Source organism: Elgaria multicarinata, chromosome 4 (genome assembly GCF_023053635.1).
Source record: "Elgaria multicarinata webbii isolate HBS135686 ecotype San Diego chromosome 4, rElgMul1.1.pri, whole genome shotgun sequence".
Classification (NCBI taxonomy): domain Eukaryota; kingdom Metazoa; phylum Chordata; class Lepidosauria; order Squamata; family Anguidae; genus Elgaria; species Elgaria multicarinata.
The window spans coordinates 137723410-137738139 of record NC_086174.1 but is presented as its reverse complement, the minus strand read 5'-3'; the positions used below and the strand labels follow the sequence as shown (position 1 = coordinate 137738139).

Genomic DNA, 14730 nt, shown 5'->3' with positions numbered 1-14730 from the left:
TGAGCAATAAACGTTTTGTGTGTGCTATTTTTTTTAATATTTTTTTTAAAAAATAATAAAATAATCTGTCACCGGAGCTAGGAGTTCACTGGACGGTTTGAGCGAAGCCACACCCCTCTCCCCCCCCACCTCTCTCACACACAAAGCTGTATCGTTTGTAACATGGGAATAATGCTGGACCTTCATTGCAGTTGATATACTGAGATAATGCCTGTGAAATGCATTGAACAAAAAAGAAACGGTGTTAGTTATGTAGCTGTTATTGTTGACTCCATTATGTCCCTATTTATTTATTTATTACATTTTTATACCGCCCAATAGCCGAAGCTCTCTGGGCGGTTCACAGTGTATGATTTCATATGTTTTGGCACACTTCTATGAATTCTGTAATACTATATTCCTAATAAGTAATACATATATTTTAATATTCTCATTATGAGATACAGGTATGTAATAACATACACACATTCATATATGGGCTTTTGTAAATAGTAATAATCTCTGACAAAATTAAAACATCGTTTATTTTCCTTTCTCGTAGCACAGGAAGCCTTTACAGGGACATACATTTTTTAAAAAATACTGTGCAATCCTATGCAAGTCTTTTCAGAAGTAAGTCCCATTGAGTTCAATGAGACTTACTTCCATCCAAGTGTCTGTAGGATTGTAACGTAACTCGAAGCCTGATCCAGCTCCGCTTGCAGAGTGGGTGGGAAATAGACGCAGGAAGTGACGACGTGCGCTCACTTTTGGTCGTTCCTCAAATAGCACGGCCTTTCTATCTAATTGGTTGATTTCAAGTCCTGGTACAACCAATCGGTGGGGGCGTTTGGGTGGTGTTCTCTCCTGGCGCGTGATTAAATTCAAATGGGGCGAGCTGCTGCGGCGGTTGCGGTGTCCTCGGGGGAAACGGTGACTCCGGTATCCGTAAAAGACCCCGGAACCCTTTTCGGTTGTCGTTCAGGCGGGTGAGTGTGCAGCCGGTGGGACAGAGGGGGGTGGGTTTGCCCGTGCTTTTCCCTCGACGACGGCTAAAGAAGCGAACCTAGAAAGAAGACATGATAGCACTCTTCAAATACTTAAAAGGTTGTCACACAGAGGAGGGCCAGGATCTCTTCGTGCAGGACACGGAATAACGGGCTCAAGTTAAAGGAAGCCAGATTCCAACTGGACATCAGGAAAAACTTCCTGACTGTTAGAGCAGTACGACAATGGAACCAGTTACCTAGGGAGGTTGTGGGCTCTCCCACGCTAGAGGCATTCAAGAGGCAGCTGGACAACCATCTGTCAGGGATGCTTTAGGGTGGATTCCTGCATTGATCAGGGGGTTGGACTAGATGGCCTGTAGGCCCCTTCCAACTCTGCTATTCTATGAAGGGGGAAAGGTGGCTACAAACAAACTCCACAAATGCTCTACGATGGATGGGGGAGGACTTCAGGCTTGTCGGACCTCCTTTTTCTTTTTTCTTGTAAACTAAAACCCCGAGATCCACCGACTAGAGCCAGGTTCAAAAGATACACATGCACTCAAAATTAAAGAACAGGGTGCTATTGAGCCTAGGAATTTGTTTGCAGTAACCAAACTGAAGCCAGCTGACAGTCCTTTCCCACAAAAGTACATTCCTTTACCCCAACCTTGTCCCCTCCAGATATTTTGGATTTCAGCTCCCAGCATTCCTAACCATTGGCTATGCTGACTGGAGCTCATGGGAGTTGTAGTCCAAAACATCTGGAGGGCACCAGGGTCGGAAAGGCTGCATTACCCCAAGCTCTCTTCATTTCAGCAGCTTAGTTTAGGTGGAAACGTCAAGTTGTTGTTAAATACTGGGAGCCACAAAACTTGCGGGTCTACTATCACTTACTCAGGGAATAGAACAGTAGTTCTACTTTCTGTTCACTCCTGCCCTGTGTAGTACTTGAAAGGCATTAGTTCTCCCTCTTAATGTCTCCTGTGCTGTAGCAAGGCTAAAAAATCTGCAAAATATTAGTGATGTGTTCTTTAAGCTTTTCTTCCTATGATTTGCTTTGGCATCTTTTAAGCCAGTTACTTATTTAGAACATCCATATCCCACCTTCTGCCTGACAACAGGCCGGGTTTTCAATAAAAGAAAATTAACACACAATAAACTTAAGTTTTTTTAAAAAAAAATAAGAAGAAGGTAATAGTGATTGGAAAAGGTACTGTGCTCTCACTTCTGCTTCTCTTCTGAATCCTTATTAGGTCTTTATACTTCTCCCTGAATTGTGATGCTCCAAACCTAATGAAAGCAGTAAATAAATTGTGAATGTGATATTCCTAATTTAGTCATTTTTGATGTAGGTAAAAATGACAGGAAAATGTAACATTGCATAATGTAAAGTTCTCTTTGCTGCTACCTTGGGGGCGTGTGTGGACATGTTCCTGCCCAATCGGAACTATGCTAAAACTTTAGATTTCTCTGTCATTTTCATGGAAGGCTCTTGCTTTTATCCCAGGGTAGAAACAAAATGGCAATCTAAAGGAACAGGAAGCCCCTTTTCAGTAATTCTTCACATGTACAATGTACAAACGGAAAGGGGAGAGCAAGACATCACTGCTGGCACTGCTCTACAACATCCACGCTTTAGCCTGGATATTGCAAAAGGCAAACTATGCACAAGCAACTGTACACATTTAGACCCTATTGAGAAGACACGCTAAGCCATGGTGATTAAGCATTTTGAACTAAACATTATGGCTTAGCGTGTCATGTGAAACATGACTTAGTGTGTTGTGTAAACCATTTCTAACCACACTGACTAAATAATCACAGTTTAAACATGCTCACTAACCATTAGCTGCAAAGGGGTTAGCGACTTAACCATGCCTTAGTGTGTTGTCTGAACAGGCCCATACAGTGTCTTCCCCAAACTGATGCTCTCCAGCTGTTTTGGACTATGATTCCAAGTATTCCTGATCATTGGCCATGTTGTTAGGGCTGATGGGAGTTGAAGTCCAAGACATCTGGAGGGCACTGGGTTGGGGAAGGCTAGCCTAGTTTATAGGTGTTCTAAAAATGTGTGCCCATCTCATGAAATGTGTGTGGGAAATCCTCTCCAATTATTGAAAGTAGCAAGGAGAGCTGTTCCTTGATAATTATGTAACCAATTATGTAAAAATATGGAAATTGCGAACAACTGTTTTGTTGGGGACGCAAGGCATTTAGCTTTGCATCCCCAACAGAACAGTAATAGTCGATTAGCTTAGGAAGAAGGAAATGCAAGATGCTTCTTTTTTAAAAGCTGCTAGCCTCATGACTGTTAGCTTTTAAGTGAAGACAATATTGAGCTACTGTTTACTCTGTCCCATAGCCTTAAACAGTATCAGGCTAGGGTGTATAAAGGACTACCTGCTGCTCATAATCCCTCTTGCCCTTTGAGATCAGCAAGGAAAACTCTACAACATATCCCTCTATCTGAAGTGTGGTTGGTTGAGTATGTAGGTCACGGCTTTTCCAGTTGAGGTGCCCAGATTTTAGACCTCCTCACCTCTTCCCATTTTAGATTTCAAAGATTGGTAAAGATAGTCCCATTTAGGTGGAACTTAGTTTAAATTATTTCATGGCTGTATGCTGCTTGTATTTGGCAGTTGCTAATAGTTGTCTTTTAAGCTTCTCTTCTGAATTTTGGTGACTTTTAATAGTTTTTATTGAGAATTGTTTGGGGATTGCTTTTGCCAAAGAGCAACTCAGAAATGTAAAAATAAGCCAGATAAAAGCTTGCCTGGCGCTGAAATCGTTATTCTATTTTCCTTAACAGCTAATCAAGTGAAGCTGCAAGACGTAGTTCTGTTGGCAAAACATCAAAATGGTAAGTCTTAAATCACGTATTTGGTATTCATTTGCATAGATTTTGGGCTCAAGATGAATTACAACTATGTTGCAGCTAATAGAAAGGGATGTCTGTTTCTAAAAATCTGTGAGCTCAATTCACCTATATGAAGGTGGGGGGCAGGAGCAAGGGCTTCCTGGTTACAAGCCAAACAATGTGTTTATATGTTTTAATTTTTTTTGCAAAGGAAGTGGTCAAAAAGGTAGCTCTGGCTTCTCACCCTCTCCCTTCCCTACTCTTTCCCAGTTCTTGATTTCTTCTCCCTTAAGCAGTGAATATAGAAGAAAATGCTGAAGAGACACAGAGTGAACTTACTCTTGTGATTGACCTTGCCTATTTGTCTGGCTTTCTTGCTGCTATTTATATCCTGTTAGAGCATACTACTTTTAAAAATATTTTATAATGTGGGAAATATGAAAATAACATTGTTCTCTTTGTGGAGATCACAAAGGAAGTACACTACCTTTGAGAAGTGCTTACAGCTATCTTTCATTTTAGTTCAAGAGGCCGTATGTCATCTTTATGTTAGAAAACTTGTGAGGGAAAAGTATATCATCTTATGTTAATTTACTTTTTCAGGAAGACAAAGAAAATGTGAATGGATCTACATGGAACCAGATGGATAGTACTCCGGAAAAAAACTTAGCTTCCCCAAAGGCCTTAAAATCTCCTACCATACTGAAGCAAATCACTACTGCTATAAACTGTAGCCCTCTAGCTAGTACTACGGCAGTTGTTTCTGAACCTGCTGATATGAAAAACAAGGGCATATCTTACAGTCAGACCTTCTTATCCAAAAGAAATATGAAAGAGAAGCAGGTGAAAACAGTTGCCCCCAACCCTAGTGCATGCCTTTCAGAGAAGCGTGTTCTTGGCTCATATCGTGGAAGGATAGTGTCATCTAAGATAAACTCCTTTAGAAAAATATCAGAAAATGAAGGTACGAGGTACTCTTTGGCTGCTCCTCCTAAGTTGGCAATGAGGACTGGATTCACAAGGAATAGTACAGGTACAAAGAATGCCAGAGTCACTGGCACAGTTAGTAAGGCTGCTGGTATTACCTCACTTCAAGCCAGGCCTCCTGTAAAGGTGTCCGTTAGCCACCCCAAGACCATTCTGAACCAGGAGAAACCATCTGTCAATAGTACAGTAAATAAAGGGGCAGCCCAAAGAAACCCTAACAAAAATTGGAAACCAGTGTTAAAGACTGGTCCACCCAATGCTAGTAATTCTGTGCATAGATCAAAGAAACCTGTTCCACCGAAAACTGAAACAGGAATTTTAGCAAGACCTGTTTCTGAAACTCATAGTACTGTATCAGCTTCAAAATCAGTTGACAACAGAAAAAGTATTCCGGCAAAGCCTGCAGATTTGAGAAGGTAATGGAAATAATGCTTCTGTCCTGTATGTAGATTGACATACTTTTTTGTTGTAGTAGTTTGTCTGTTAAACACATGAGTTCTTGTGCTTAAAAATACAACTAAACTAATCGAAAGCAGGCAGAATTCCCGTGGAATAGATTCCATGCAGTGGTTTACAATGGCATTTTTGTTCACCTTTCTAGATGTGGGGTATACCATACCATGTAGGGTCTTTTAATTTAAAGGCTAAAAGGCTATTAAACTTCAGAGCCAGACAGCAAGAGGAACAAAAGCTAGTAAATAAAACTGCATGATAGCAAGTTCGGGGAAGATCAGTTTGATGGGCCTATGCTACTAAGAATGTGTCCCTTTGCTTCAGAAAGATGTCCTGTGTTGATCAAATTTGTTATAGCTAGATAGAAATAGCCAGATGTGTATATATGTCCCCTACATCACTGTACTGCTCAGGTCTGGGACTAAATAAGCACTTTCCTACTCACCTAGACTTGGATCTTAGCAGTCAGCACTATGAGGCAACTGTACCATATCACATAATACTCAGCAGTCTACCACAGTTACCAAGGGGGGGGGGATCCTAATTGTTCCCCCAGTCCTTGCTATGCAGTTCCATTTGTCTATAATAAACTCACAATCCTTTCCTTTTGCTCTGATTTGATGCAGACACACGTCTCATCACCTAACCATGGTTAGATTGAGTGCTTGTACGCTCTTTTCTCACCCATCCCATAGGGGCATTTCCCCTTTTAGTTTTGGAGCCATGGTTAGCATTATGTCTTCAGTGGTGTTTCTGCTAACCATAGTTAGTGCAAACCATTGTTTGAAACTGCTGTTTGAAGTGAGTTTCTTTACTATGGTTATTAACATTGGAGCAGAGGTAACATCAACCATAATTAGCTCTGCAGTTGAAGTGGTGGGGGGTGAAGTATGTTAGCCCATAGGGTGTTCCCAGTAACCTAATGATGGTTAGGCATTTGGGCATTGTTGGCTTAGGTGTTTATCTGGTCTCTGTTACAGGATCTCTGTCTATTCCTAGTTATGTTACGGAGCAACATGTTGATAACTTTATTAATATACTGTCTTGGTTATATGTAGAACTCAACTAGCTGAATGGCGGGCATCAAAAGGGATAAAGAAGGTGCCTGCTCCCATATCTGCTGAAACAGAGACACCACAGCAAACTGTAAAAGAACCAGTTGAATCTTTCTGGGCTGCCATAGCAGAAGAAGATGAGCAAAGATTAGTCAGCGATAGAGTCAATAAGACACTCACAGAATGTCTGTCCTTAATTGAGAAGGTGAGGCATCTGTTAAGACAGTCATTATTCAATGAAGTTTTGGACATAATCCCATTATTTTATTCAGCTCTATAAGACCATGTGCCATGTCAAACTTTCCGGACAAGTTGCCACATACTGGATGAAATGTAAAAGAAGGTTTGGTAGGCTACCCAATGCTAAAGTTCTACTCCTTATAGGAGTTTTTTCATTATAAGTAGGAGAATTGGACAAATTCATCCTGAACAGAATAGATAGGAGAGCTATATTTTTACTTATCGGTATGTCTCTTAGGATGATTACAAATAGTTCTGATATTGTAGAACCTTGCTTTTAACTACTATGAGGCAAAATGCAATCGTAATTGATGGCTCCCAGGGGCAAAGTTCTGTCTGCTAGTTCTCTGCAACTTTTGCTTAGCAGATGAAACCCTTACAGAAGAACCAAGCTGAGAAAAACTTCATCAGCAGCTGTCTTTGCGAATAACATTGCTGTTGGCTGCCCCTTGCAGCCCATAGCTTAAATCTAGCATAAGAAGGATACCAAAACCAGTTGTCACTGATAACATGATTGCTCCTCATATTTTACACAAAGACTAACTGCATTGCAGAGAACTAATATAACTCATTTTTATGTGGGGGTAAAACATTGGTCCTTTCCCTCCAAGTTTTGCAAAAGTAGGGGTTGGGTCTCTTCTAACTCTGCATTGACTTTGCGCAAGTGGACCTGGAGGAGACTGGGAGGGCACGTGGGGGAGGAGCAGGGAAGAGAGGACATGGAAATCTCATACTGCAAGCGCTATCCTGCTTGCACAATGTCAATGCTGGATGCAATTCAAGGAATGTAGTCTACAAAAACTTGTGCAACAAAAACACTGTGTTTGCAGCAATAGATTAATGTTGCTACCTCCCTGGAATTTATTTCAAATATCAACTTTTAAGACATTGGCCAGTACATTTTCTCTCCCTTGCCATTTTATACCTCTCTTCAGGGTCATCCAGGTGATACAGTACATTCCACTTTGGAAAAGCTGATAATGACAGTGCCTGGTGCAAAAAGGTTTGCCAAGTATTGGGTATGCCAGATGCGTCTTGAACAGTTTCGCACCACTGAAAAGGTCCTTACTATCTATGAAAATGCAATTCTGGCACGAGCACAGGTAAACTCCCAAGTACTGCATAATGTCTAATGTTTTAAGTTCGTCACCATTTGTATCTAAGACTACCTTCAGACATTCTGCAAATGAGATGCATAACTTTTAAAATTCCAGTGATTATAGATTATCTTTGGCTGCCAATTAGTTTCCAGGCAAAGTACAAAGTGTTGGTTTAAAGCCCTAAATGATTTGGGTCCAGGTTACCTGCAGGATCACCTTCTCCCATACAGTTCGCCCCGCACACTCAGGTCCTCTGGGGAGGACTTCAGTCAGCCAAGACTAGGCTGACATCAGTTTCCCAGAGGACCTTTTCTTCTGTCACTCCCAGATGGAGGAGGGTCGTAAAATTAACTCTCTCTGTGATTTTAAGGCAGCTTTGAAGACTAGCCTTTTCTGGCAGGCCAACCCAGATCAATGTAAAATCAAGAATTTTTAAGATGTGTTGATTCCTGTACTAATGTTGTTCCCCACCTCGATCCAAAGGGAGAGGCAAGTAAGCTTGTTTAACCCATAATTAGTCATTGCGCACACTCATCACTTCCATTTTCTGAAATAACCCGGGAAAGCCCCCAGTCCTTGGTTGTTGTCATGATGTCTGAACCCAGCACTCTGGGTTGTTTCAAGTAGAAGACAGGAACCAGTTCACTTGGGTACACTCACAATCATGCAAACTGGGTCACAATTTCATTATATCCCACCTTTCAACTAAGGAGCTCAAGATGCCATATATGGTTCTCTTTCTCTCACTTTTATCATTGCAACAACCCTGTGAGATAGTGAGTGGTCCAAGTACACCCAGCGAGCATCATGGCTGTGGAGATTTGAACCTGGGTCTCCCAGTCCTAGTTCAACATGCTGACCATTACAACACACTGGCTCATTGCAATTGTACTAACCAAATCATATTTTTGTTCAGCCTAAGGATGAATTACGTCATGCATTAGCAGATGCTATGAAGATGATCAAAAATCTATCTAAATCTGATGGTAAGATTAAGTACTTCCCAATGTAAGCTTATCAAACTCTCCAGATAAGCAATCAACTTCCTTTTACAAAGCTTGCTCCTTTGTGTGTATGTGTACACATACAACAACAAAGAAAAAGAAAATATATCCTAGTGACAGTTTAGTAATAAAGGAGAAAACTTCAGTGGTGATCTGTTCCCACTCATCAGAATGCATTGTAACCTCTATTTCTCTTCCACCTTTGTTGATTCATACATTCTCTTCCCCTGATTTTCCCAGTCTAAGCTTGTTTAATATCATCCTACATCTGTCTTTTTGTTAACCACTCACAATTCCACACAGATGAGTGCATGGAGTTCCTTTCAGGAGAGTGAGTGGGCTGGCAATGGAGGGATGGAGCCCCCCAAAGTTACTAGCTCTTATGAGTAAAAGCAAACAAGTAAAAGTTGTTGTAGTTTAGTAACATTTCAACGCCTAATAACAAGCCTTGTCCTACTAAAAGCTGCAATGCATAGTTTAGTGAGGATGCTTTCTGTGATTGCTATACTGTGACTGTGTGGTGGCTACATTAATAATGTATTTTCTGGAAGGATTGGATGCTTCCCTGTCAGACTGGTTTTGGTCAAAGTATATATTTTGAACACCATCTTAACTTACATAGCTTGCAAATTATCCATTTATGCTATATTTGTATCAAAGTAAATTAGGGTAAATATAATTTGAAAACAGGGCTACAATAAATGTGTGCTAGAAAATTTACTTGTTCATTGACTGTGATGGTAATATCAGAAAATATGGTACTGGTCTACATAGAGTAACTTAACTCTTAGATTTGAGTTCTTGTAGAAAAAACTTCTAAGTAGCCTTGAATCATGACAATGTATTTGTACTTTTTCAGATGAATGTGTGAAGGAAGAAAACCCTTTAAATCATGAGGCAGAAGTTAATTCAGATGAAGGGAAGATAGAAAATGCTTTCAAGGAAGTCCACTTCAGTAAAAATCTAGAGTCTAATAATGAAGAGACTTCTCAAAAAGCAACAGAAGCTTGTTTAAAATCAGAAGAAGAGAGCTTTCCTCACGAAAAAAAGCATAGAGATAAAGAATTGAGTCAGAAGCCTACAGTTATTCAAAAAGCAGAGCAGAATAGTGGCAATGCAGAGAAAGATCAAATTTTGGAGCTTAACTCTCCTGAAAGTGGCAATGCGGGCTCATATTTAATTAAGTATAATTTGTCAACTACTCCTTCCTTGGAAAGGTAAGCCTTATGTGATGTCTTGGGGGATGGGGAGGATATATTTAACTTAACTTGCTACAAATGCCTTGGTGTACTTGCTCAGTCTTGAGTAGATAATGTCAATGAGCATTTGGGAAAGATGATTCTATCCAAATATGGTGGGCTTTTTTTTTTAAAAAAAAAAAGCCATTTCAAAGAATCTGAAAGTAAAGGGTTTGCTAGACCTACCTTAAAATCCTGGCGTGTGGAGGGGCCAGCCCACGCTAGAAGTAGCGTGGGCTGTCGCTCCTATCCACACGTCGACGCGACGGGGTAAAGGAAAGCCCCGTTGCGTCGGCCATTTTGTTTTGTATCTTAAAGGGGCCATGTGCACAGGAATGCACCAACGATAAAGGTAGTTGGTTTATTTTAAAGGGTTCCCCGCTCCCCCCGCCCCGATTTCCCCTCCTGGCTGTGATCCCCCCACCTGCCCGCAATCTCCGATCCCCCGCCTGCCCGCAATCTGCGATCCCCCCTGCCTGTCCGCCTGCGATCTCCGATTCCCACCCACGATCTCTGATTCCCCCCAGCTCTGTTCTCCCCCCCCCCCCGCATCTCCCCCCTGCCCTGATGGCCACAGTGCTGCTTTTCCTGACTACTCACGAGTAAATGCGGTAGTCTCAGGCTCAGCCCATGACTGTGGGAAATACCAGGCCACAAACGGTGCCGCTTATCCCGGGCCAAGGGAGGGTTACCCCTGTCTGAGCCCGGGATCCCCTGTGAGTCATCTGGACGCACAGGGGCCGGTCCGGGGCTCGCACTGGGCTACCCCGTCGTCTAGCAAGGCCCTAAGAGGAAAGGTTACCTCAGTTGAACCATCCTGATTCAGAATGGTGAATTTGAGTGTAAGAATAACAGTTGATACAAAAAATACACCAGATACAAAGGAGGGCATGGTTCCTGCAGCTTTAACTGTTGTGATGAAGAAGGATTTCCATCAGGAAATTACATACAAATGACACCTGTTTGAAAGTCCCTTTTCTATGAAACTGTTAAAGATACAGGAGCCCTGTCCTCCATTTCATATGGTCACCCTAAGCGTTCATGCTCAAAGTAGGTGAATGCCTGAAGGATCTATAAGGGGGACTGGTTGTACCTTGTTCGGAAACTCCAGCTGGTTCAAAGAGCTGCAGCCAGACAACTCCCCTGTTAAAACAGCTCCACTGGCTTCCAGTCTGTTTCCGGGCACAATTCAAAGTGCTGGTTATGACCTATAAAGCTCTATATGGTTCGGGTCCAGGTTATTTGAAAGAACGTATTCTCCCTTATGAGCCTGCCCGTGCTTTGAGATCTTCTGGAGAGGCCCTTCTTTTAGTCCCACCTTCTTCGCAGGCACGCTTGGTGGGAACATGGCAGAGGGCCTTCTCGTTGGCTGCTCCGGTGCTCTGGAACTCTCTTCCTGGGGAAGCTAGGCTGGCTCCCTCCTTGATGGGCTTTCGGAAGCAGGCTAAAACTTTTTTGTTCAAGCAGGCCTTTGGAGAATAATCCAGCCCTCCATCTATGTTAATGTTTTATAATTTTGTTGTGTATTTTTTAATTGTTTATGGTTTTGTTTCCCTCCCCCCCCCCCATGTATATTTTAAACTTTGTAAGGCCGCCTTGAGGCCCAGCATTGGGCAAAAGGCGGGATACAAATAAATATTATAATAATAATAATAATAATAATAATAATAATAATAATAATAATACCTTAACAATTGGAGGAGGAAGCAGGCAATACAAGAACTTATACATGCATCTGGTACATAGGTGTTCAAGATAATGAAATCCACAGAATAGTAAAAGCACTTTAAACTAAAAGTTAAAGAAACATTGCATATTTGGAAGTCAATGACATTATGCATTTGGGAAGGTCCCTTCCCTAAGAAAGAAACCGTATCAAAACAAGGTGTTTGTTTTTTATTCTACCAGAGTTCAATCACAGCCTCTTCAGTCAACCTGCCATCTTTGGGAGTGTTGGAGAATGTGCTCACTTTTCTCCAAAACATCATAGGCCATTGCCAACACCACTCCACCCTCTATCCAATTCAGATTTGGCTCAGGGTAGGAAAGGCTGTTCTATGTTATCCAAGCTGCAGGACATCCTCCCCAAGACATGTGCAGACCTTCCCCCTCAAATGCTATTCAGAAATAAAGCAATGGGGAGCCTGTAATCCCTTCCTAACACATTTTATGTAGCTGAATTATTGATTCCCACCATCACCAATCTTAAGCCAGCCAGCCAGTCAGTACAAACAAGGTTTAAGAAGTAAATAGGGTGCCTCTGGCATCCATGCATCCCATAAAACTGTTTTAACACCTAGGTCACCTACCAAGTTGATGGCAAGGGAAAGATTTTAATTGACTCACGTTCTTTGTCATTACCCTACATTTTAGTTCTTTGAAGGTTCCCATTCACTTCTTAAGGTGAAAAAATAAGCCACTTTAGATCTACATTGCTTATAGAAAAGTAGGGTATAAATTGATTAAAAATAAAAACCTCGATGCTTAAATCTAGAAAAGCAGTAGATAGAATCTTAAACTGTGGGAAGGTTTTCCTTTCAAAAATGTTCCAGTCCAGCTATGTCAGAGACAAAAACACATCAATACTTTCTGGATAGGCTGGATTGTATGTTCCAACAGGTTGTCTCTGGCTGGGGCAGGGAAGCACCTAACATATTGATTGGGTTACCTATTAAGGTATTTTCTTTGGAATACTGAAGTAATATTCTACTTGCATTACAACAAGTTGTCTTGCAAGTATTTTGTGTAAATGGCTGCTCTCTCTTTTTGATTCCCAAGGACAAAGAAAAAACTGCAGGCCGGAGCTAATGATTCTGCAGTTAAGGATCTGAAATTTCTAACTCCTGTGAGACGTTCTCGCCGCATAAATGAGAAGGTGTGCAAGTTGCCAAACATGTTGAAAGATCACAATTCTTGTGTTTCATCGCTTGAACAGCTTGGAGAATTGGGAGATGGAGGCACTGGTATTGTCTACAGACAGAACAGTGCGCTGCACAAAGTAACTCTCCATCAACAAGGGCAAGGAAAGGAACGGCATGATAATACAGAATGTAGCTCAGTGCAGACATCATGGCTCAACTCTAACCATAGTTAAGAAATCATGGGGCTGTCATATCAATTTCCCTCGGCCCGTCCCCCACAATGGTTAAGTGTTACATTTACTTGCTTTAACCATGGGTAACACTAACCTAATTCCTTTTAACCAGGAAAAGACACTTAATTAGTTAGCAGATGTAACCATATAACTACTTAAGGATGTGGGGAGAGAGCACAGTATTGTCCATCTTCATGAGACCTTTGTTTGAATAAGTGTTTTCAAATCTCAGCAATAACTAACCACACTATTCAGTTTATATAAATTCTTGACTGTTATCTCAACTATCTGTAACTTTCAATCTTATAAAACCTCTGTCTAAAATCTGCAAATCCTTTTAAAAAAGTGTTTGTATAACTTTGTGTGTATAGGGAGATGGTGAATGGAATTTAGAAATGTATCTTTAGAAGATTTGTTGAAATAATAAAACTGTTTATCTCTAGTTTCACAATAAGAGGGTTTCCCCCTATAAAGCATTAAATTGAACAATTTAGTAGATGAAAAGGACAACAAATGTGCTAATATTTGAAGCTAATTATTCTTAAAAGACAAGATTCCTAACGACAACTTCAGTTCACAATAAGCTTGCAGCCTTAGTTGCACAAAACTCCATGAGATTTACTTAGTAATATGCAAGATCCTATTGTGCTCTGAAGACTCCTATACTGGGGAAACTTGCTGCGTTATCATAAGTCTTTTTCAAAGCCTGGCTCCAGGTTTTGGGGAGTGGCTGAGCTGGCTTTCTTTAGTGAAGCCTCCTAGTGCTGGCACTGCTACAGTCTCCAGCCATGGCCTCCCCTTTTGTGTTAGCAGGCTTTGCTAGCAGATGTTTTGTAATGGGTGAGAGGGCAGGGGAGCAACCACTCAACTCCCCAGCCAGGTAACACTATCAGCAGGGACTACTTCACCTGTGCGTAGTCATAGTGCAAAACACCATTTGGGAAATTTGATTTGAAAAGCACCAAATCAATTGTGGAATAGGGATACTAATTACATCACAGGAATCTATTTTCTTCTAAAAATATATACCCAGTCCTCTCTCTTGAAAACAGTTTGAAAGAAGATCTTGAGGCTTCTATGATAATGTTGACAGATTTAGTACAGACTATCTCTACCGTAGTTATGAAAGGAGAGAAAACTACCTGTTGCAGCATTATGATGAATCTACAGGTACTGCTGAAGAGAAGGCCAGCCAAAAGCCATTTGATAGGGCTATCAACCCACCAGCTCATAAACCAACAACCTAAGCAAATCCAAAAAACTACAGTGAGATGGGACTGTAACGCAGAGATGGGGCACATGTGTTATATACATACTATACATATGGTTCCATGATCAGTTCCGGGCAAATCTATCTTGGATACCGGAAACAATTCCAGTTAAAAGGATCTAAGAATTCTCAGAGTAGACAATATTGGTGTTGATGGACGAATGGTCTCAACAGTATGAAGCAGTTTTACATGTCCAGGGAGCAACACACGTGCTGCTACGCTTATAGACCACATCCTTTCTCTGCATCAGATCAGCAACCGTAGCTAGACCTAAGGTTTATCCTGGGATCATCCAGGGTTCGTCCCTGCCTGAGTGCTGGGTCACCTAGATGAACAGGTTTGACCCCAGGACAATCTTGGGATAAACCTTAGGTCTAGCTACGGCCACAGTAACGAGAAGAATTTTCCCGCAAAGCTTCGCCTATTCAGCGTTGTGCCTGGCATTGTCATTTCCTAAAGGACC

At 41.4% G+C, this 14730-nt stretch overlaps 1 protein-coding gene across 1 annotated transcript; it reads left to right on the top strand.

Moving 5' to 3' along the window:
* Window positions 1-867: 867 nt before the first annotated feature.
* On the top strand, window positions 868-13231 carry CKAP2 (cytoskeleton associated protein 2). The gene is made up of 7 exons (XM_063125490.1): window positions 868-927; window positions 4429-5228; window positions 6324-6525; window positions 7496-7663; window positions 8577-8646; window positions 9524-9881; window positions 12681-13231. The coding sequence occupies exons 1-7, from the start codon at window positions 868-870 to the stop codon at window positions 12994-12996; spliced, it is 1974 nt and encodes a 657-aa protein (XP_062981560.1). The 3' UTR covers window positions 12997-13231.
* Window positions 13232-14730: the final 1499 nt, after the last annotated feature.

What these genes read in the sequence shown, in the direction of transcription:
- CKAP2 (XM_063125490.1), top strand. Translation starts at nt 868, where the DNA reads ATGGGGCGAGCTGCTGCGGCGGTTGCGGTGTCCTCGGGGGAAACGGTG. An exon ending in GTCTGTCCTTAATTGAGAAG is followed by an intron (nt 6,526 to 7,495) that starts GTGAGGCATCTG and finishes ACCTCTCTTCAG; the next exon opens with GGTCATCCAGGTGATACAGT. An exon ending in CAATTCTGGCACGAGCACAG is followed by an intron (nt 7,664 to 8,576) that starts GTAAACTCCCAA and finishes ATTTTTGTTCAG; the next exon opens with CCTAAGGATGAATTACGTCA.